The 24305-nt window shown below is 36.0% G+C and overlaps 1 protein-coding gene across 1 annotated transcript; it reads left to right on the top strand.

The window, feature by feature from the left end:
* The first annotated feature begins 1033 nt into the window (after positions 1-1033).
* LOC145775428 (signal peptide, CUB and EGF-like domain-containing protein 1) lies at positions 1034-24305 on the top strand. Its single transcript, XM_082586726.1, has 20 exons — positions 1034-1380; positions 6585-6710; positions 7938-8066; positions 12511-12633; positions 13610-13726; positions 14694-14816; positions 14966-15088; positions 15571-15687; positions 16450-16572; positions 16679-16942; positions 17262-17366; positions 17819-17914; positions 18296-18529; positions 19005-19172; positions 19476-19658; positions 19993-20139; positions 20866-21063; positions 21361-21513; positions 22107-22186; positions 22621-24305. The coding sequence occupies exons 1-20, from the start codon at positions 1308-1310 to the stop codon at positions 22765-22767; spliced, it is 2829 nt and encodes a 942-aa protein (XP_082442852.1). The 5' UTR covers positions 1034-1307; the 3' UTR covers positions 22768-24305.

Below are 24305 nucleotides of genomic sequence, written 5' to 3'. Positions count from 1 at the left end.
TTGATGAAGTGCCAATCAGACCAGCATTGTTAGAAATACTCCATAAATAGTTAAATCAAATTTTGTGACGTACAATATGTAAAGTTTTTTCAAAAACCATGCTAATGCAAAAACATGAGTTGAACCTAATGTTTTTTATTTTTGCAAAATACGCAACAACGACTTGATGAGTGCAATAACTGCTCTTTCTGAAGTAAAATCATTATCTAGTCGAGGTTAAATATTTCTTCCGGTCCGCCGACAAGAACTTGTAAACCAAACAATTAATCTTTGTTGTCTTTTGAAATCTAACATTGATTCAAAGCATACTAACGTGAAATTAACAAGTGTGCGAAAATTGTTTCTTGATATGCTTGCCACTGATAAAAAGCAACCTTTCCGGATAATCAATTTACGATCAGCAAACAATTGCGATTACAGCATCTTGAAAGGATCTTTCATACGGCAAAGACCAATTAAAAGTCGTCTGTGACGAACCAAAGTTAATCTTTGCATGTCGAGCTTGATATGTTTTCTATAAGTTTGTCTTGATCGTTAGCTTACGTATTATTTGCCAGTTTACTTTCTGACATTAAATTCCAAAAATACATTAGTTAGCTTAAAGTGCATGCTTCATTTGCTTTAATGAATATAAATGAGAAAACAAACACAGAACATCGGGTCAAGACGCAACAGGTTACCGACTAATGGCATCCTGACAGTGGCCAGGGTTACCGAGGTCGTAGATCTGCGTATGATCAAACCAGCGCTCGAAGTACAGTTTTGCAGAGGTGGCAAAATAGGACAAGCCTTAATTCACAGCTTTAATCTCACTCTCGAAAAAAAAAGTTTTTTTGTCCGCTACTTACACTTTTCGTCTTGGCATATCAACCTCCTGATTGACAGCGTCCGAGACGAGATAAAGTGATCAAACGTAGCGGCAGTTTCTGCTTTGGTTGTGTCTGGTCAAAGGACTCATCGCGAGCAGCAGTCATAGCACTGAAGGATTCATCGGCTGCATCTTGTTTACCTCTAAACAACGTTCAACAGGCGCAAATATGATGCAATGTTTTGATTGTTTTAGTAACTCAACAAATTTTGTCCTTCCAAATTGGTAGAAGTGAGCTGTCAAGAGCGGAAAAAAAGAACAGAAAAAAAGAACAGAAAAAAGAAATTGCGACAGATTGTTTTCTCCAAAACATACATGAAACGTCACTGAGGTGAGACAATAAAATCAAAAAAGATTAAGACAGAACTGCCAAGCCAAGATACCGCCGGGAGATATCTCATAGGATTTACAAACAAAAGACCAGATCGAAAAAATATAAATGCAAAGGATTATATTTATATTCTTCTTCATGTTCGTGTTTTGTGAAACTGCACGCAGAAGACGACCACACGGTAAGAAATGTGTACTTTTTTAATAAGTGAAGCAAAGATTTATTTGTCTTAAACTTTGTCATAATTCCCAAATTGCCTAACATGAAACGTGATGCAATATACCTCACTTTAGTTGTGTTCCTCGAAAAAAATAAATAATATCAGAAAAAAGATCAAAAGAAAATTAAAAAATTGTTATAATTTAGTTAAAATTATCTAGGCCTATAGAGATTGAGTTGAGTCGTAATGTGCCATAACTACGTAGACTTTTCAAAGGTATTACATTACGATAATATTGCAACAACAGAAAGAAAAAGTTTTTGACAAGCGCTGTGTAAATAATATTTTGATTTGCCATTTAAAAAGTTTTAATCCTGATCGTGCCATAGTTCTTCATTGAATTAAAGTAACTTGATGTGCAGTTACATCTACTTGAAGAGATTCGACTCAAGGATTTCTTTCATTGAAGTTATATATATTTGATTTGTTTTTATGTCTGTGTCTTTTGTGAAATAAACACACTTGGTAATTTAGTAGCGGAGGTACAAACACAGCTTTTGCATGCACAGAATTGACACATATTGGCTTGTTCTTTTTTGTGCAAGAAGATCTGACACTTCAAACAATACTCACTTTGCGTAGGACGATCTTGAAATTTTAAAAATGTTAAAACTTTTTGATATTAAGATGAGGTTACATCAAACGGGAGACGTGGAGAATGTGGAGGGATACAATAAAGGCTAGAAATGTCTTTACTCTGTGTAGCCTGGTCACTGAAACCAGGGATGGATCATATTCATCTTGTATTTAGCAAACATGTTCACATCTTCTTCTGTTAATGTTTACAATAGCAGACGGTTTGGTAAGGTGCGTTGATGTTTTATTTTTAAACTAAGGGTTTATTTTAGAAGAAGCAAAACTTAAAGAAAATGAACCAAAGTCAAGGTCTCCCTGCACCAGTGTCCTCCTGTAGCAATACCCAAACAACAACTAAAAGTCCATGTTGGACTGGAGTGCAAAAGCGTCAAAGGTTTTGTCTGTGGATTGCCGTTTGAAGGGATTACAATAGACTATGTAGAAATGATTTTTTCAGCAAAGCATACGGACTTTAGTAACAATTATAGAAGTTAAGGAAAAAAATTCAAAGATAAACAATGCCAGATAACAATTGGAACCAACTTAATGTTGTTAGACAATGCTTAGACATAAAATGATGTTCAAAGCAACCTATCTCGGCCAACTTGAAGTAAATGTGCAGACACCCGATGTGGCCATCATCACTTATATTGATAAACAACAGGACGCAGCTTCAAGTAACCGTACAATTTCACACGCTCCAAACGCACACAGTCATTCATTATTATTCACGTAGCGTAGCAGAACTTGAAGATGGCTTTGAAAGCTTTTCGGCTTCAAGATCTCACAAATGTTTTGATGAATTCTTCCATAACTGACTTTTTGACTGGAAATTTGCGTGGTAAAAACTTTGTTGAAAATGACGTTTAGTTTTTTGTTTTTTTTTATCTGATTGGCTTTTTAAACATTAGCTGTTTTCGCTTCCTTTTGCGACAGTAACATAAACATAACTTATTTCCAACGTGATTTGCGAGAAAATGGTATAAAAAGAAATTTTTTGGAATATAAACGCCTATCACTTATACGCACTCTTTATAATGACTCAATAGAGAAGCTATCAGCTTTTAAAAAAACTACAAAAGTTATTTTTATAGGCTACGCCTACAGTTTTAGATGTTTCATGAACATTTATAGATATTAGATAAGAACCAGCTTTAACAAAGGTTAGTTTTTGCAGTAGGCACTTAAAATCCTGTTCTGAATGGTTACATAATGAGTTGAATTGTGAATTTCGACTGAAGCAATGTGTTGCTTTGTGATATTACTGTAAATATTTTTGAAAGTAAAAAGTTCTTAATTATTTCAAACCATCAGGTTATTGTAAATATTGTAATAATATTGCAAAACAACAGATTGCTTTAGATCAGTGGTTCTCAACCTTTTTGTCTTGACGGAACCCTTTTGGTGCCCCCGAAGCGGTGGCAGATCCCCCCAAAAAATTATCTGAAAATTTTGAATATTGCGTCTCCTAACGGAAACATTAGTTTCGCAGCCACAAATGTTGGGTGACGTTGGATGACGTAGATGTACATTGATGAAGTTACGTTATAACAAGTTATAGCCTATGTGGACACACTTGATTATAAGTCGGTAATCTAGATGCTACAGTATATGCTCATTCACTGTGCTTCTATAAATTCCATTGAAAAATTAACGATAATATAATTTTTGCGATTTTTACGAAGAATTCTTCCTTTTTCCATTTGTAATCAATATTTCGCTGTAATCACTGTCATGGCAAAACTGTGAGTGATAATAAGCTGCTGACTAACGTTTGAATTTCTAAATTAAGCAAAGATCAACAATCTGCTGTCTTACAAGATTTAAATTGAACACACATAGCCTTATAAAACGATTAAACTTTTTTATACATTTGTTTAGTTAGGAAACCCGACCTATGAACGACTCCCCTTAAAATTTCTAATGACACAGCAAGGCGTCGCAACGCACAGTTTGAGAGTCACTGCAATACACAAATAAAGCACAATCAATTTTTAAATGTCGTATGGTCGTAATATATTATCAAGCATGCTGCAAGTTTAGAATCTATCACTGACCCCTAAAAACGCTGTACGGACCCTCGGGGTCCGCAAACTCCCGTTGAGAACCGCTAGTTTAAATTAAAAAAGTAGGGATAAACAAAACGTCAATTGCAATTGCTCGCTTGATCGCTATGTTGCAACAGGTTGATTGTAACATGTGAAAAAAAAAAAAACTTTCTCCACAGCTCCTTCGACATGCTCTTGCTAGAAACAAAAGATTGCCAAGAGTAATTAGCTTGCTTGCTGTATGCTGCAATTGCCTCAACAGTATTTTGTGTAAAAAGATTACTTCTGCTGTTTTTGGATTTCTTCAAAGGCTGAGGTTATTGTTGAGGTTCACAAACAAGTCGACCCTTCTGTTTTGTTTGAAACAATCTCCATGCAGCCATGTTGCAACGAATGTACAAACGAAACAAAGTTCCTTCTGTTAAACCGACGTAAAACAATCACCGAAAAGTCAACAACTTAACATTCGCGAGTGCAAAGTGTATAAACAACTAAAATAAGTGACTTTTTACATAAGAAAACGTCTAATAAACATTATAAATACAAAAAATTTTGTGCTAAAACTTCCCTTCTTTAGTGCTTAACTTTCACAGTATTGAGAATATTACACAGTATTAACAGTATATTGCATTAACAGTATTTCAAAGTATTAACTTTCACATTTATTGAGAATTTTAATAAATAATTTTTTTGGCTCCGCCTGTGTTTTGTGGTTCGAGTTCGAGCTTAATGTTTGGTTCACGCGACATCAAAAAAAATTTGGTTTTCTATGTAGCCATTGATAGTGATGAACTTTTACCCTAGTTCTTGTTTTGATAAAGTATGCTGGCGATTGACAAGCAAAAAACAAAGTTCACACAGTGATATGCAAACCAGACTTTCAAGACCACAAAGGCCATTAGCGTTTCTTTTTGCCACTTTTGACCACTTCAAGTCTAATAAATTTCAGACTTATGACACTTACTGATTCAGTTTGTTGCCTTAGCACAGCCAATGGCTGTCAAGAAAGGATTAATGCGGTCACTTCAAATCCTACTCGGCGGTGACGGCGTTTCTTGTCTGTTTGATTGTTTGCTAAACCAGGGAAAGGACTTTGACCTAACCATTGCGTCATGTTGCCAAAGCGGTCTATGCTTCACCATTTCGAGATTATTGTTCCTTATTGTATACCTTTTGTAGTTCCGTTTTGGGACACGATATCTTGAAATTGAATAACACACTGCTGTTTGTTTAAAGAGACACAATGCTATAACAATAACATAATTTATCAAACTTTGTAATGTTTAGTGATGAAGTAGACGCTGAAGTCTCGTTCCAGTCTTTCGATGTTGTGTTGTTGAAAGTGAAATGTTACAAAAGGATTCTTCATTTGGAATGCAACCAAACAATTAAATATAACAATTAAATAAAATCTGCCAGGTTCGGAAGGTTCTGTAAATTAGCCTATGCAAGTTTCTGCACCTGGTTGATGTCGCTTCTTTCCACCTTTACAAACTAACAGGGTGAAATGTACTGTTGTAGCCGAAGCCAAATATTGCAGCTTTGTTAGATCAGAAAAAACACCGCTTTTCGAACGCAGCTACGTCATGCATGGCTCATTCTCAGAGCTACAGTAGATAGCTGATAAGGGACAATGCGTACACTGCCCAGTGCCCATGTGCCAAGCAAAACGTTAAAACTAAGCTATCCATTTTACTGACCTTTGCGTCAGAAATGCGACGCATGCATGAAAAACGTGATCAGAGCGTCTTCTTGTAGTGATGACTGACCCCGTGAGAGCCCAGACAGAAAACTATGGGTTACAAGCTATGTAAGGCCTTTACTATTGTGGATACATTCATTTCCTGTCATTAATTGGAAAACTGAATAAACATTAAAAAAAATAAACAATTCAAATCGATAGTTCATCACTTCATTGGGGATTGAATTTTTACTTAGACTAGTTTCTCCTCACTGTGCCTACCTTCAATTTACAGTGACTATGACAGATAAAAAATCATGGCTGTCAATCTCTGTTTCTACAAGTTTTCTAATACAAGATCCCTCCTTGACAAGTCACGTCGATAAAAAGTTGGATAATGTTGTCACTATTAAGCGGCAAGAAGAGGGCACATGACTAAGTTTTATGATTCATAATTAAAACAGATAGGCTAGTTAAGTTTTTCACACATTTGTAATGATTTTAGTAAACCTAATGCTTAAGTTTGGTTTTATTTATCAGCGAGAAAAGAATAGCCGTTATTTTCTTTACCAAATTATGTCCAAAAACCCAATGATGTCACTTTTGATAAATGACGTGATTTACAAAGAATCATTTTCAGTTAGACAATGAATGACATCACAGCTATTTTTAAAAGGGACATCAAAAGATTCGCGTCTTCTACAGTGACATATTAATAGCTACTTTCAACCTACCACATCAAGTTCTTTTTTGCAATTTTTAGTAGCTCGCTATTGATTAATGACAATGATGTTCTAATTAGCAATCTACAGGCTTTGTTCAGATTATTTAACTTTAGCGTCTATCTATTTTTTTTTCAGGCAGTCCAAGACCTTGCAAGTCCAACAACCCATGCACACAGAGATGTGTAAATTATCAAAGACGAGATCGGTGTACTTGTGTTCGTGGATTTGCTTTATCGAAGCGAAATCGAAAGGATTGTACAGGTTTGTGTAGTGACCTTGTTTTGAGCTATTGTGTGTGAGATTGTGAAGGGGGCTGGTGAGACCCACCAGATAAACATTCCAAAAGCTCTGGAGGTCCCATGTTTGCTACATAGCAGTTGAAACTTCTTGTGTTTCGCAAGTTTTCCAGGCTGTTTCAAGTTCTTTATTGTCAACTTCTATGGCAATTCCAAAATTTTGACAATCAAGAAGTGCCTTGGTGAAATGTCATAGAATATTTCATATTGGTCAATATCGGTGTTAACTATTCGTTTTAAATGCCGCAAATTGATGAAAATATACAAAAAGTAAACACTTTTTTACCTTGGTCATTTAATAATTGTAGATGAAAGGTGTGACCACCAAATTCTATCGTAAGGTCTGTATTTGGAAAAATGAAAAAAAAAATGTTTTAGTCAATCAAAATTTGAACTTAGCAATTCGTCAGAGGATACTACAAGGCTATATCTGGTCACCCCTTTTATACAGTACAATTTCTGAAACTTGGAAAGTTTTACAAAAATGTATAAACGACTCGATGCTTTCGAGCTCTGGACATAAGGCACATGTTAAAAATTCATGGAAATAAAAGATCACTGACGACAAAATATTATCCAAATTCAATTCAAACAAAATTATTTTACAAATAGTCAGGAAAAAAGAGAAGTATTTTGGCCCCAGAAATGACAAAACTCTCTATAAAGATCATAATAGAAGAAAAATAAAAGGTAAAAAAAACAAAGGCAGACTAAGAATGATTTGGACAACAAACGGCTCCAAGTGGACAAAATTAAGTTAAAGCGCAGTACGACAAGTCCATGATCTTAAACAATGTCACACTACCATCAACCCTCAATATGAGGAAGGAGTCAAGTAACAAAGTGGTGATGAAGCTTAGGAGGAGTTTGCAATATTGTGACACATGCGATTGTGAGTAGGCTACGCTTCGGTACTGTTTATCAGCAGACGAAAAAATCAATTCACGACAAAATGTAGTCTTGAATTTCAATGATCATGAGAAAGTTCAATCTTAGGACTGTTGAAGGTTGGCGCGAATCTTTTTGTTCAATAAAATGCTAAAGCAAGGTCTGATGTCGCATAGATATAGCTCATGTAGACTCGAAAAAAAATGTCATGCAATGTTTAAGTTACGATCTTGGTGACTTCTATGGATTTCTTTGCAATGATTCTGTTATGATGCGAATTGTTTAATCGTATCAAATGTTTCAGATATCAACGAGTGTTCATCAAATAACGGCAGATGCCAGCACACTTGTACGAACATTCCTGGAGGATATCATTGCTCTTGTAGATCTGGCTTCCGTCTTGCATATAACCAGCGTAGCTGTGTCCGTGAAGGTGAGTTGAGGGGCTTTATTTAAGGGCACGATTTTGTGGCAACTTGAAGGATGCCAAGTGAGAAACAAGTTTGTCGAAAATAAATAAACTTTTGGCAAACCTCCCGAACAGCCACTTTATCTGGTCCAGATCCGTACCCGACCTGGTGAAAACCTGGACCAGAAGAAGTGGCTGTCTGAGCATGGGGATTTTCAATATGGTTAATTAGATGCAATACACATTTTTTACATAGAAAAGCTCATTCTTTTGCTTTTAAAACAAATCGTAACAAATGGAACAACTAAAATATGAAACTTGTTGACTGTCCACTGGTAACCTATTCCGGAGCTCTTCAACCTTTCTTGTGGTGTGGTCCACCTTTTTACAAAGTCTAAAGAGTTTTGTAGCCATAGCTCACAAACATCTATGTTTAATTGTTTAAATAAAATAAAAAAATATATATAAACAACTAAACTGATTGTCGCACTTGTGCGCACACGCTTGTGTGATCAACACCTTAGCATTGGTCGTGTGAGCGCTTTTGTGGAGCTTCTTAAAAGCTTGTAGCTCAATCGGAAAACGGTGAAACCTAACGAAGGGTAGCGTTAGCGGTTTCAAATCAGCAATATCAAAGAAGATTTCAAATATTTAAAAATCGAGTTCAATTCGAGATCTTCCTCACTGTTGGAAATATGCAGTTAATTAGTTTTTCACGAATACGAAACATAAATATTAGAAACTGAGAACTCGGCTGTATCCCTACCTTGGTAAACCTTCACAGTAATATATCCATTTTATGACTTGTGATACATAGTTCAGGAATACAGTATACCCAGTTGTAGAGCACTGGCCTGTTCGCTTAAAACAAATCAACTCAACCGAAAAATGCTAGTTTTTGGGTGAATAAACTTGTCAAATATGGGTGTAAGATTGAATTCAATCAAGCATTCCATACAAAAATAACAATCTTTGTTTTCCCAAGTTTTAAGTTACATCCAATTATATTGATCTTTGATGATAACATTTCCTCTAAAAACATGCAGACGTATTTTTGAGGTCATGGAAAGGAGAAAAGCTTCGATTCTTTTGGTGGTTTTGTTTGTAGCTGTTGAGAAACCTCGAAGCAGCTGCACCGTGCAGTTGTCGCTTTTGTCAAGCTATGTTGCAATGTGAATCTAGGCAAGGTTTCCACAATTTTTTGGTTGTAATTATATTTTGCAAACTCGAGCAGTGCTCTTTGTCAATTTTATCATTATTGAACTCATGATAATAGCCTACTGTACTTTCGCACTTTTCATAGAACCCCCATTAGGAAAACTAAACCACGAATTACTTGTAGGAATATCAAGTATTTGGTTAGGAAACACTTCAATACATAGGCCTATTATAAGAATAGTTTCCTGGCAGCAACGTCAACCACAAACGGGAACTTTAAATTGTCAATTTTTGACTAAGTCGTTAACAATGCTCTGTCCACAAATTGCAAAGTTTGTCCAATCTTCAGCTACTTCTTAGCTGAAGGTATTGTGAATTGTGAGTATTGTATTGTGATTGTGAATATGCCTTTCGTATTGTGAATATGTCTTAATCTATTTCTAAAGTGTTTTACAGGTTCTTGTTTTCTTGGCTGCTGTGATTTCGTGAATTGGTTTATAGTGTATCACAAATCAACAAAAAAAAATGTTTAGCAAAACGCAGCCTTTGATCTTCCCTAAAAATAAATCCTCAAAGTTTGTTAAATTAGGTATATCTTTCAAAGGAAAACAATAACAACACACTAGTTTTATTTTCGTTTTCATTGCATTCATTTGGAAATAGAGAGTTCAGTTTTTTGTATTTTTCTAATTTTTATATTAGTCGTCTCACTTTAAATCTTTATGTTATTTTGGTTAAATCTTCCCTTTCTAATTAAAAAAATAATAATTTGGTAGAATGATTTAGCATATTTTGAAAAGTTAGACATTAATAGTTTACTCAAATTCATTCTAACAATGATGATTTTTCTTTAGTCATGTTTTATCGTCCGTTTGAAATCGAGAATAGCGGCACGAGGTGGAAAGTTTACAAAGCAAAGTGATATCGTTTATTGTTTCGTCGAAAATTAACGTGGCACTGCTATTGACCAAAGATTTCACTCTTGAAGTCTGTGATTTGATCAAGCGTGACAAAATGACAAAGTCTGTGGGAGTTTTTCAAATTTTACGTTTAAAAACATTCAATAAAAGTTGAAATGTCATATGTGAAATGACTTAAAAGTTTTGGGTGTTTGCAAATGCACTCAACTCTGTGACCTTTTCGTTATGAAGATGCTTGAAGTTTTTTGACAACTTTGTAGAAAGTTATCCACAAACTTTCTGTAATTGACTAAGTCTTTAGGAAATTTTAAGGTAAATTTGCTCGGAAATCTAGAATTGTCTTGTTTCAAGGAAAACAGTGATATAATTCGAAAATAAAAGCGTGAAGTTTCCTAAACAAGACAGCAAGCCATGGTTTTGCACGGAACACCTGCTTATGCGATATAGTATTGAGTGACATCATTTTCTTGGTCACGGGAATCGTTTATCGAGCGTTTTAATCGTTGGAGATGTGATATGATGAATGACGAGGCACGGTAATGAGGCGTGTATTGTCGAATCGAGTCAAATGACTTGAGACGATTTTTATGTTGATTTAACCCTTTAAGCTGTTGAGTATTTGTAGAATGAAGCAAATGACTTTGCGCTTGAAAAACGTTGGCACTCTTATGTCATGTTTCTGAAGTGGGAGCTTCAATCTCCATACCCCCTTTGGCAAAGAAGGGAGAGTACACTTTCATTTTATAACTTCGTAATGTTCAAAAAGACTTTTCAAATAGGCTACGTGTTTGTGGTCAGTAACTTTTTGTTTGTCTGATTTCTAAAAATGCAATAGACAGTTGTGCATTGACTTGAAGGCTTTTAACGACCTTTGAATTATTTTTGAACGTGTGCTGTAGAAGAAATGAAAGAACGCCAAAATCGTTCGGCTACTAAAGCTCCGAGAAGGTTTTAATCCATCTTTGTTCAAAAGGAGAATTACAGTAATCCAATATGTCGTTTCAATAGTTATTTTTTTTAATTCAACCGCGTCGCATGATCACTGTTGTGGCTTGAGTTTAAATTAATATCATAACGTTTCTGTGATTTGCGGTCTTTGATTTATTGTCGACAGTGTTTTTCAAATTTGTTGGGTCAATCTTTTTTGTTGAAAAAATTGCCACATGTTTTAGAAAAACTTTTTAAGCTAACATTTTTTTAAAGAAATTCTGGAAAACAACATTTTTGTTAGATTACTAGTGTTTTTTGTATTTTTGCGTTGTGGCCGTTCACCTCGGTGGATTTATTTAAAGCACATCACGGCATGTAAGTGCAAGAAAACCAGTCTTGGTATCCATCTCCAAGCATGTCAGTGTTTCACAGAGACACTGCCACGCACTCACGGCCGGTATGCAACTTAAGTGACAAGTGACAACCTTTCAATTACAAGTCATTTGCCTTTCCATCACCAGCATCAGGCTATTTTTTAATTAATCTTGAATACATTTAATTTTTGTCACCAAATTTTTACTCATTTCTTGAGCAACATATTTTTAATCATTTTTTTTGAAGTGTTAAAAAAATTATAGAAAAATGAAGAAATTTTAACTGCATACTTATGCACCAGAGGTTATTTAGCTCTAAAGTTACGATTAAAGTGAGAGAAGAGCAGATCTTGAGTTGTAACAAAGCACAAATCTTGCAAATTGTGAAAGCTTCAAATCCATGCCCATGTTTTGCGGTTATGCCGCAGGTCTCTCTGGCCATAAAATGAACAACTGATGCTGTTAGAGATAAATCGGATTGTCGAGACCATTTACATTAAGCGGATACTTTCAATTAAACGCTTGACATCCGTGTCAAATTGAAACATAGCAATTGTTTAAATACAATTTTACAGTACAACACCGCAAGCAGTTTTTCTACATATTTTTAGTGATTTAACTTCTTGTTGATGTCGCTACCAGGCGTTTGTAGCTTATGTTGAAATAATTTTTTTAGTGATTCATGCTATTGCATTCTGCCGTTTCTGCATATTTTTAAAAGGCTCATAAAACGACTTTTTCTCACCATGTTCTATACTCGACTATGTGCTTAATTCATTACCACACTTAAGCAGAATGTGTTTGATGCGACGCTCTGTTAAACGTTGGAAACACTTTTTGTACCGCATACATGTTAAAGATTTATTGGAAAAATATTGTTTTATGCATTTCACACAAAGCTTTTTTTATGTTGATATTTACACAAAGAACCGAGTTATTAATTGCAAACCTACATTTCGGGCACAATTCTTATGCGGTACAATTGTCGTACTACAGTAGATGGAACTTAAGAGTTTCCCTTGATACAGTTATTTCAAACAATTGCAAGGTCTCCAATATATTTCATTGTCATCGTTATACGCGCAGACCCGTCGATCCGGTGCCCCACTTCTCATCAGTGCCAACATTTCTGCAACGTCACATCTTCCGGCCGCGTGTGCTCTTGCCGCAATGGTTATCGTCTCCATAGCAATGGGAGAGACTGCATCAGTAAGTCCAAGTTTGGAGTTTATGGCAGTTTGTATAAGAATCGTATCACAGTAGTTGTAGTTGGTATTGATTTCGCAGTACTAGAAGCTGTTCAATAATCCGGTGAGATTTTGTTTAAATGTATAATTTCGTTGAAGTTCTCAATGATACTGCACTGTTGTGAGAGCAAGTAGCGTATGTATTGTTATCGGTAGGAATGAATTCTTCCATGAATGTTTGTTATTTAAATATTATGATGATAAATTAGGCTTGTTTAGAAATACTTTTATTTTGTCGAAACCTTTAGAGATACCGTATTGACATATTTTATTTTGAGATGTTTTCATTTCTAACAGTCTCACTAGAATAATTCACTTTAGAAGTTAAAAATTACAAATAGTCGCATTGTGAAACATCGCAATCAAAACAGAATCAAAATGGGGTAGCCCTACAAGAACGTAAGTGGTATAATTGGCTAAGTCGCCTTAACGAGAGATCAAATTTCTCACTTCTGAGCCGGTCTGGTTGCATTGGCCCTTGACCTGTGGAGAACCTTGTTTCAAGGAGTTAATGAACTTTATTATTTTGCTAGTTTTACAAAGAAAATGCTAATCTTCTTTTTTTAACGGACTTCCAGTTGCTTAAAATAGATTCTTTCTGTTGACCTTTGCTTCCTCGTTCTTTGAAGATTCTACTTGACTACAGTTGACAAGCAGTTTTGTTTGTGTAGTTTTGAAACAATTCTTGCCCTCGCACACAAGCTTTGAATCGTTTTAACTTAACTTCAAGTTTTTCATAGCAAGAACGAGAAATTGACCAAGTTATACTGTAGTGTAGATTAAGGGTTTGAGTCGACCAACACGGTTCTAGGTTGTGCAACGTGTAAAACATCTTGAAACTGCTTTGTTCTTTTAATGTAACTGCCTGGAAATTTTCGGTAAATTTCTCCGTTCTTGTGTGAATGTTTTATTTATACATATTGTTGGATTACTTCAAGGGTTATGCCTGTACGGAAACGGGGGTTGTCAGCATATCTGCAACAAAGAAGCCGACAGAATGTTTTGCTCCTGTCACCCTAATCACGTGCTGGATGAAAATGGAAGAACCTGCACAGGTTAGCAGAAACAACATGCAATTGCTGTGCTCAGAAACTCAATAGCACTATTTGAAAACGATTGGCTATTATATTAGGCTGCTTCTATTGGTTTTGATTGGTTTAGCGCAGCTATAGGCTCACATATTCAAGGACATTTTAAAAAAATGGATGTAACATTGTGCGCAATATACAACTATGAGTTGTTGTCGGGTTTTTGCAAGACATTTTCGACAGATAAAAATTTTAGTGTAACATTAATAAGGTGGTAGTTATGCTAGGCAAGTCAAAACATTGTCTTGATGTGTTTTAATAGAATTCTCAGTGCACAATAAATCAATGCATTCAACAACATACAAACTCAAAGTGATTGTTTTTGTAAAATTTTAATAGTGGTAATAATTCAGTTCTAGCCAATTAACTCAGTAAAATTATCATAAAATTGTTTGAAACCGTCCAATATATTTTTCTGAAAAAAAGTAGTAATCTCACAAGAGATTATATTTCAACTTCATATTACTGGATTGCCAAAAAGTGCCACAAAATTGTATCACTAGTGAAACAAATAAGGGGAGCCAAAATCCCATGACTATTGCTTTCTCTGTGAAAGTGAAAGGGAAGGCAAGTCCAATTTTTACTCATTAAAAGGATACTGCATAGCAATTTGTAGGGACGGCATCTTTGTGCAGAAAAAGAAACCTAAAAGTTTCAATTCATTTAAAGCTATGGCCTTGGGTTTACCTGTGATTGCTTTGTAATTGAACTGAGATGTTAAAAGTAATACGGAGCAATGGTGGCGGGGTAAATGACCAATGGAACCAGTTCTTAGAAACGACCAATCACCCTTCAATCAAGCCATGGATTCCTACAAGTTACTGTATCAAGCAATTTAGGATACATACGACAGGAAAAATTTCAAAAATGATAGGCTACTCTATTGCCATATTTATTATACTTTCATATTGATTCATAAACGTACCTTCTTCAGTGCAGCACACTTGCGCTGTAGATAACGGGGGATGCAATGCTGATTGTGAAGACACACCAATAGGAGTGCAGTGCTCCTGCAGCAACGGGTATCGACTCAGGGGAGATCGTCGGTCGTGTCAAGGTAAATAAATCTAAAGAGTACCTACACTGACCTGCACAGTAGTAAACAAGAAATGCAAATGGTTGTATCTTATTTGGAAAGATAATCGAAGGTAAAACGCTTCGAAATCCATCTTTCTACTGTTTACTTAGTCTTTGTTGTGATGCTAGATGTGGATGAGTGTGCTGTGGAGAATGGCGGCTGTCAGCACGGATGCAGAAACAGCCCAGGAAGTTACATTTGCACTTGTCCCGCTGGATTCAAGCTGGCCACTGACGAGAAATCTTGCGTTGGTGCGTTTGTTTTATTACAGTAATTTTGCCATTTACTTTTTTGAAAGCGTAATTACATAAACATAGTACTATAAAGCTATAGCCTACCTACTACGTATTCTACAAAGGTTGCGTGTTAGCCTATATTGCGTAGCCGTTACTGTGTTGTATAGTTTAAAACTAATCTTTCCCCAATATTAAATGTACCCTGAATGGTGTTGAAAATCGTTTAAAAGAGAAAACTCAGCAAAGCAAATATTTAATCGGTTTACTCATTTTTTTCTTTGTCCAAACTTCCTAAAATTATTAGGTAAGACAGAAAGCTTCTCTGATAAGATTGTAATGCCTCTTGTATTTTCGATACGAATAATAACAAAGATAACCCAGTTATTACAGATAGCTTTCAGGTGGAATTAGTTTGTCCTTTGTTCCTCATCATTTGCGCAACTAATCATGACTTCTGTTCCTCAAGCACATTGCAATAATCTGGCGTTTCTCTTCAGACATTGATGAATGCCTCCACAACGACACCTGCTGGTCAGGTTGCATCAATTCCCCGGGAAGTTACGAATGTACTTGCAATGAAGGTTTTCAAAAGTTCGCGGTAAAGCGTTGTGGAGGTGAGTTGTTCAATGATAGAATTTAATATTTTAGTACCGCAATTGAGTTGCAAACTTGCATCATGCCTCTGTGACATTATTGGAATTACTTGAGTTAAACAAGTCAAGATTTGTTTACGAACAGTGAATGTTTATGACTGAAAATTTCGCGAAACAATATTTTTTTTGGCTATTATAACATTTATGGCATGAGTGGAACTTTAAACGAACGATGTTTTAACATACGACGCTATATTTGTATTCCTATAACAAATGTTTTGTGTGATCAGTAACGTTGACATTGGGGTCTAAGGGCTAGGCTACTTTTGGACCCAGTCCCTGGATAATTATAGGTTAGTGGCCCCAGATATTTCTAAAGGGCCCATTGGGCTAATTCGAAAGAAGCACCGTTTATCTTTGCCACAGTGCGTTTACATCCAATCCATGTTGTTTTAGAGACAAACTTTGATTTTTGGTGGAAAACTACCTTCCCTTTATGATTTTTCGGGTATTTTACAATCTTCCTTTCCTTGGGAGGTGTCTTGTTTGTCTTTTATTTTTTCTATAGATTGCTTGTTATGCTGCCAAGAGGCCCCGGAGATCTTATTGTTGCCGAACCCAAAATATCCTCAAAACGCCGTGTGTGATTAATAGTGTTTTTTTGTAAGTTATGAGTTTATTTTTGCTTCTTACCAATAAAGTGACAGTTCGTTTCACAGGTGCTTCTTATATTAGGTTATGTATGATCCCCATCATATGACTACTGGAATTTATTTGTTTTAGATATAGACGAGTGTTGGATGAACAATGGAGGCTGTGCTCACAATTGCATGAATAAGAGAGGGGGTTATGAATGCGCTTGTAACGACGGATATAAACTGCATTGGAACAAGAAAGACTGTGTTCGTAAGTTCCAGAAGATGATTTGTATAGATAAATGTCGCCTCAGGTAATTTTGTAATAAAATTTTATAAACATGACATAAAACCTGATCGTATTAGTTTTCTTGTAGGAAAAACCAAGTGTTTCAACGCGAGAAGGTCGAACCCTCCTCCTGCTCTTCTCCGCTGTCAAGGTCGGTTGTGTTTGTTAGACTGCCGAACTGAAAGTGTCTTTCGATCATATTACACTCCAAGGCCGGCTTACAGATACACGTGCGGTAGGCAACTCAGCAAGCAAACCCGAACTCTTAACAAACGTCAAGAGCAGATCACAAATCGGGCGCTCTGGCCTCAGCAGGAGATGTACGTCAACAACACTTTGCCAGACTGTGCTGGTAAGTGAAAATAACTATTAACTTTATTTATTTTTAATCACAGGCTCTTTGTGAAAAGAGCGTTTTATCTCTGATTGTTTTTTTTGTTTTTTTTTGTTTTTTTAATCTGATTGTTGGGTGCATATTTTAGTGATAATAATTTATGGTAACTTCAAGTGCTGTCTTTGGTTTTATGAAATGCACTTAAACAAATCAGCCTGCGCTTTTATAGACCTAACATAACTTCCAATAAAAAATTTGTAAAACAAAATTTTAAATGTCAATTTTGTATCATTAAAATAACAAATTAACAGTTACAGTCAAAAAATTGTTGATGCAGACCCAAGCAAGTTGAAGTTTACGGGAAATTTCCGTATTTCTGTGGATCACTGCCATTTGTTAAGACAGCCTGCAAGACAATCTCTGAGCATGCGCAACCCACGCGGTAAGAAATGTGGAAATTATCGTGGAATAATTAGCTCTTGATAAAACCGCTTTTAATAAGAAACTTTTCCTTTTGCTAGGTTCAAATTTGGAAAATTTGATGTGGTGACATCAATCTATGATTCAACCTACTTTCAAAGAAAAATTTTTCTTAACTGAAAGTGTTCTTATCAACTCCCCATCAATGCATTATGAGTTTGCTCAAGATATGCTAAGTAATATTCGGCTTTCGAGCGTGTGCATTACGTAATTTACTGATTGGGATGATTGGATACTTTTCTATTACTAAGTTCTTCGTGCTGGCTGCCATAGAATTGGCATGAATACAGCAGATCCTGAAAAAAGCACTTTTAGCCACATTTCTCATTTCGTTTCACCAAAATAATGATAATAGAAAAGTTTACACTGTACACTGGTAGTAGGCTAATATCGCTATGTTTGATTTTGCAACAGTTGCGATTGAGTCCTTCTCAATGACATGTGAAGCAAAGAAAAAAAGAGGAAAAGCAAAAGTATCTGTCGAAATAATGTTTATTCTTCACTTTGCAAGTGAGATAGATATTGTTTTTAATATTTTACAATACATTAACCGCTACAAGTGAAATGCGAAAATATTTACTTCGTTTAACCAGGGCTTTGATGTTCATATTTTATGGCTTGTAGACTATTGCGTTTATTTTTCGATTTGGGTAAACAAATTTGACATTGTTAGTTTGTGCTGATTGGTATGAGTGTTACAGTGCCGAGTCTTCAGTACGCGAATGACATCATATTTCTACTTGCTCAAAGCTTTTGCTCATAACAGATTTCTCACATTTTTAAGTGATAGCTAACGCAAAGGATGTTTCGATAGCTGCGTCTGTGTAAGGCATAGCTTGTTTGTTATAGCTCTGTCACTGATGAAAGGAAAATGCTCATTTCTCTTTCTAGGGAATTGCAACGCCAAGTGCAGGCAAGCGCGAAAGCCGAGACTTGGGAAAAAAATGTTGGGACTTGTTAAAAAGTCCATCAAAAAGCAAATGTTTAGACTTGCTTCAGGATCAGCACATTTACAAATAAGAAGACGATCAACGAGCAGAAGAGGACCTAGACCTATTCCGGGAATACATTCTCCTTCTGGATGTCTGTTTGGTAGCATCCGTGACCCTCTGAAGAGAACGTGCAGTAAGTGTTAGCTGTAAGGTTGAAAACTGACAAGTGTTGTCGATAATGAAGGCTTAGTAAAAAACTGAAAATTGTGTTGTGACAACAAAAACGTGGTAAATTTTTGTATGTAGGACTGGACACAGGATATTCTTAGCTCGTAAACTTGTTGTTGCAGCAAATGTATCAACTGATTATTATTATCTGCTTAGCAACAACGCATTTGCGCACTTTTGTTGATCAATGTTACACTTAGCGTAGAAATAGTGAGGAGACTGCTTTGGTAAATAGAAAATGAAGCCTATGACTAAAAGCAATCCAACAGCATTTGATCCAGTATCTATGTCCAAACGTAATATTTCCTGTCATATCTATCGTCAATATATTCAGTGACCATTGAGACAAAACATCAATAGCTTTACGCTTTGCAAATATTTATCTCGCTTTGCTTTATCGGTTGAATCCACTCAAAGCAGCTTTATTTGTCTTGCGTCAGCTTTGTGCGATGCCGGAACGTTTTTCGATGTGGTTACTCCAGCTTGTGTGCAGTGTCCAAGAGGGACTTACCAGCAGCATCGTGGTCAGCTGACCTGTCACTCATGTCCACGTCCGAGTGACGTAGGTGTTGGTTTAGTGTCTTCAACAGCTGTCACGCAATGCCCAGGTACAGTTTTAATTTGTATGACGAATAAAAACTTGAGCAAACAATTCTTTGAAAATCTGTAGATTTTGTAAATATATACAATAGATTGCTGCTGGGAAACTGTTTCCAGAAAATATGGCAGTCATATCTGAGTAATCTCTATTTGCTCTACGTAGGCTATTAGTATTTGAAATAAAAGTTACGCATAGAAAATTTAAAGCAACTGCTTTGTCGGTAAAATTGCCCTGTTTTAATGATGTCCACATTTTTTCATCAGCAAAGGATCAAATGTATTTTTATCTATTTGTTGTTTAACATAACCAGGTGTATGTCCATCTGGTCATCTTTCTGTCGATGGATTTTTACCCTGCCAGCCTTGTCCTTTGGGAACTTACCAGCCAGATACTGGGAGAATTGGGTGCCTGCAATGCGGAAACGGTTTATCAACCAGAAGCGAAGGCTCAAAGTCATTTTCTGCGTGTATTGTACGCGCAGTTTGCACCGCAGGTAGCCTAGTATAGTGAATGTTTATATGTATTCTTGAAGTTTACTGCGATTGTCAATCGAAATGAAGGTGATTATTTGTTTGCGATCTTTTCATCTGGATATTAACCTGAAAAATTTGTAAACTCTCACTCCTCGCGTGAAAATCTCAATAAATCTCGTAGGCCTACAGTATCTTTGGATTAATCGTCTTGAAGACAAGGGAAACACGTTTGTAAAGTTGAGTGTAGCCTACTGCAACACATAACATACAGCGTTTGAAAATCGGCACAATTGTACAAAATGAGACTTGGGACCTACTTTTCTGTAACCGATCTAATGTATGTGCATTTTTTAGGTCACTATTACAACGTTCAAACAGCTTCATGCCGCCGCTGTCCAACTGGATTTTATCAGCCGAATGCTGGCCAGAATTTCTGCTTGTCCTGCCCTGGCAACACAACGACCGACTACGACGCATCCGAGACAGTTCAATCTTGCAAAGGTGATTGTTCTAATCGATTATAGGTTTTGATTGTGTAAAAGTCCAATAAACCTTTTGCGGTTAATTGACTTTTGTGGCATATGCGCACGTTAGTGGCACATTGAATCAAGTTTGTCATTGACTTTGTACACTATGTGTTTGTTCAAGCTATCTAGTTTTTGAGTGATATCTTCCATGAAAGCATTTGTACATCTAGCCTACAACTTGTAATTATGCCAAGTCAATTTAGTTAACCGTAAATCTTTGTAAGAAGATTATAACTTACTTTATTCCATTGACGACTGTGGGAATCTTGCTACTTAGGCTACACCATCTAATCCAAACTAAGTGGTAATATTTAGAAGGGTTTGGACTTTGGCATACGAAGCCTGTTACAGCAGCGTTGTTCGGCCTACTAAGCTGAAGTCCTTTTAAGGCTTAAGCCTTTTTTCGGTTTTTCGCATGGTTCTGTAGGCTACAGGCCTATTATTTTGTTCTATCCTTATATTTAATAGGCTCATTCACTTTTACTTTGTCCGTTAAATATATTTGCAAACTCTCAAATTGTAAAGCAGCGTATTTTTATATTTTATTAATTAGGCCTACTGAGTCACCTACGGTGGAGATCATCTTTATTGCAATATATTGTAGCCTACAAAGTAGCCTATGGCTTAAATCAGACCTCTTGCTCATGCAAAAAGATAAAATGAAAGCAAACTGATTTGCCATTCCTTTTAACGCTTGTAGATACAAGATGTGGTGGCGTGATCGGTGACCTACACGGGGTTATAGAATCGCCAAATTATCCAGGAGAATATCCGATTAACAAGAAGTGTGTTTGGGAGATAAAGCCTCCCAAAAAGCGAAAGCTATTACTAGTTATTCCTGAGATATTTCTACCTGGAGAAAATTGCGAAGATTCTTTGATAATGAAAAGCAAAAAAGGTAAGTGGGCAACACGGAAAAATTTCCTCAGTTTAAAGAATTAATTAAACAACTAACACTCTTCCTGCATCACAGCTATGGTTGTACCGGTAATGATTGTTTTTTGTTAAAATGGTGATAGGCCTACCTTCAAAAAGAGCGCAGTATGCTAACTCGTCCAGTTCCTGAAATAATATGCTTAAAAACTAAACCAGAAACAACCAATTGACATCAAGATATTTTCAGTCTGAAGAGCAAACAAATGCTTTTTGGACGTTTTAGTCTAGCATTTATTTTACGTAAGCTTTCTAATCTCAGGTTCTTCTGCTGGGAAAGTAACTTATCAATCTTGCCAAACGTTCGAAAATCCATATGCGGTCACAGCTCGATCGAAAAGGCTTTTTATCGAATTTCGTTCAAACGACAACGTCGGGGCTAAAGGTTTTCAAATTCCTTATGTAACTTATGACGGTGAGAGCAAATCGGTGCTGGATATTTCATGCAGAGTTTTAAATCTTTGACGCCATCCAACGATTATGAAATTTACATTTAAACCAAGAAGAAAAATGAGTTTGTTTCATGTTTTACAACATTGGAATTTTTGAGCTTTCAAATTAGTTTTAAAACCTCGAATAAACTACAGTAGCTTACAGTACTTTAACTAGTTTAACTAATACAGCTGTTGGTCTTCGGCCAGATTTACACCGAATATACAAAACTGTCTTCAGCATACAAAACGTCGCACGAAAAATGACGCGTGTTTGTTTTCTTTTACCATTCACACCGGAAATTGTATTCCTTGTGTGAATGGTAAAAGGAAACAAACATGCGCTGTTTCTTTGTGACGTTTTTGTATGCTGAATATAGTTATTAAGCATTAAACTATTAACTTAAATTTATTTATTAACTTCAACATGCTGTTTCACCGTTATTGGGCTCATTAAAAAGTTCTTATTTAAATAAAATTTTTGCATCTTTAAGTGATTGCATCTTCTATATTTTTGCATCTTCTATATTTTTGCATCTTCTATATTTGTTTAATGTGATCTTGCAATTTTGCACAGAAAACTACGACGAGATTATCCAAGACATTGTACGAGATTTCCGTCTCTTTTCGCCCGACCATCATCAGAATATTCTAAAGGTATAGAACTATCAAACTACTGAAGAATGTTGTAGTGATACCAAAATGAAGACAAAATGCACTTATCTTCTGATTTTATTCTCACTTCAAGCGGGGTCTCCGGAGCATATTGCAGTTCTCATCACTCTGTCAACTACGCCTTCTTTTACTTCTACTGCTTTCAGATCTTCTGCCACACAGTCTCTCCGAGTCTCCATCTTGTTTTCGGCCTTCCTCACTTCCTAAATCCCAACTTCCAATTGTTTCATTCTTCTAATATAATTTTCGTCTCTCCTTAGCCTACCGTGCGATCCATTATTTAAGACGTGTCTCGTTCCTGAGTAGGCTAACTTCAATATCTTTTATTTTCATTTTTAATGATTTTAGGCTACTTGTTTCAGCTACATTTGTTCAATCTAATGATGCTCTTTGAAAATTTCTATCCATTGTTTCAGGACAAAAGATCAAGACAAACTCTCTTTCGTGTTTTGGCAAAGCCCGAAATGTATTTTAACATCACGCCACAAATTACCAAAGAACTTTTTCCTGCTTCATTTGTGACTTTTCTCAGGCAGAAAGTCACAAAGTTTTTTACTCATTGAATATTATTGAACATTGTTGTTTTTTTGTGTCGCTTCGCATCAGTCCGCAACCAAGGGAAAAAACAACGCAAAGGTTTCAAATTTGCTAAATTTAGCGACTCTTGGTAGGCTTTGTGTTTTTAGTCTTAGTTTTATGGTGCTTCTCAAGCTTATGAAATCAGTAGCCTACCGTAACATTGTGAGATTTAACATTATGTTTGGTACCTTAGTCTACAACAATGTAGACTCTCGAGCAAAGTATTCATATAATTCCATGAATTATGAACCTATCACTGTTTAAGTCGCCGAATTACTTCCTGGTTGCGGGCTAGAAAAGTTTAAAAAGTAATATTGTGTTTTAATATGAGCAGAGGTAGGCCTAAAGACTTTTTTTTACAAACATTTTTTTTTTCAAGTTAAATTAAGAGCTATAAATGTAAACGGTTATTTTGTCCTAAGTTGATACAAATAGCTCAGCTGTTTAAGTGCCGACATCGTAGGCTACACGAAAAATAGCAGGGCAGGTTTGGTATTTTAACGACAGTTTTCCGTTCAGCGGCACGTGGAATAAATCGCAGACAAGAATCGGAAACTTCGCTTTGGCGTTCTCACGTCAGTGGTTCGAAGCCTCTTCAAGTTGGCTGGTATTAAAACTACCAACATCTCAAAAGCTTTCTCATTCTGAGGATAAGTATTCTCAAAATCAATCAGATACTATAAATCTGATAAGTTGTTGCCATTTTTACAAGTCATTCTCGAATTACTTTATCTGAATGTAGCCGCTTGGCATCAAACTAATATTTGTGGCAATGCTTTCGACTTGTATTTGCTGTTGATTGGTTTTGTCTTGTTCTAACCAGGACTGTGGAGTCGGGCGAAAAATGTAGGCCACGACTCCCACTCTTCGGTTTATGACTGTCCGACTTTAGCGTTGCCAGACGTTTTTAAGTTATTGTCCTTTTTTAAAATTTCACGTTAAGTTGTAATCAAAATTGAAAGGGCGACTTCGATAACGAACAAAAACATTTATTTTCTGGTGAAGATCAATACGGAAAACAAGGAACAATATTTTGAAAAATTTGCAAACAAAACTTTTATTGTTTATCATATTGCTTCAAATCGGAGTCGGCTTATTTGTTAACGACTCCGGACACGCCAAAATCCTTCCGACTCCACAGCCCTTGTTCTATCTTCGCAGCACTCTTTCTAAAGTCTCAATGAAATGTAAGCGCCTTATTTTAGCTTTGTCCTTTCAGTGTTTATGATGTAACTTAGCCTAAGGTCTTTAGTAGGACGCATAAAGGCATGTCTGAAGGTGCACATGAAGATTGGCTTCCTGTCCACTTATCTAAATCTTCAACCACCTGGGGTAAGCCTGAATAGCCTACGACACACATTTTAAATGTAACATTGGCAAAAAATGATTTAAAATAAATTGTACGATTTTGGAAGGGAAATGGCCTAACAGACAAAAATTTGATCTGTTTTTGAACTAGTTACGAACAACTGAAATAACCACCTGGCAATATTGATCTGCTATAAGCCCCGTTGATCTCATT

This window comes from Aplidium turbinatum, chromosome 1 (assembly GCF_918807975.1).
Source record: "Aplidium turbinatum chromosome 1, kaAplTurb1.1, whole genome shotgun sequence".
In the NCBI taxonomy this organism is placed as follows: Eukaryota; Metazoa; Chordata; class Ascidiacea; order Aplousobranchia; family Polyclinidae; genus Aplidium; species Aplidium turbinatum.
Note: the sequence above shows the minus strand (reverse complement) of the source record. Positions and strands in the feature narration are given on the sequence as shown.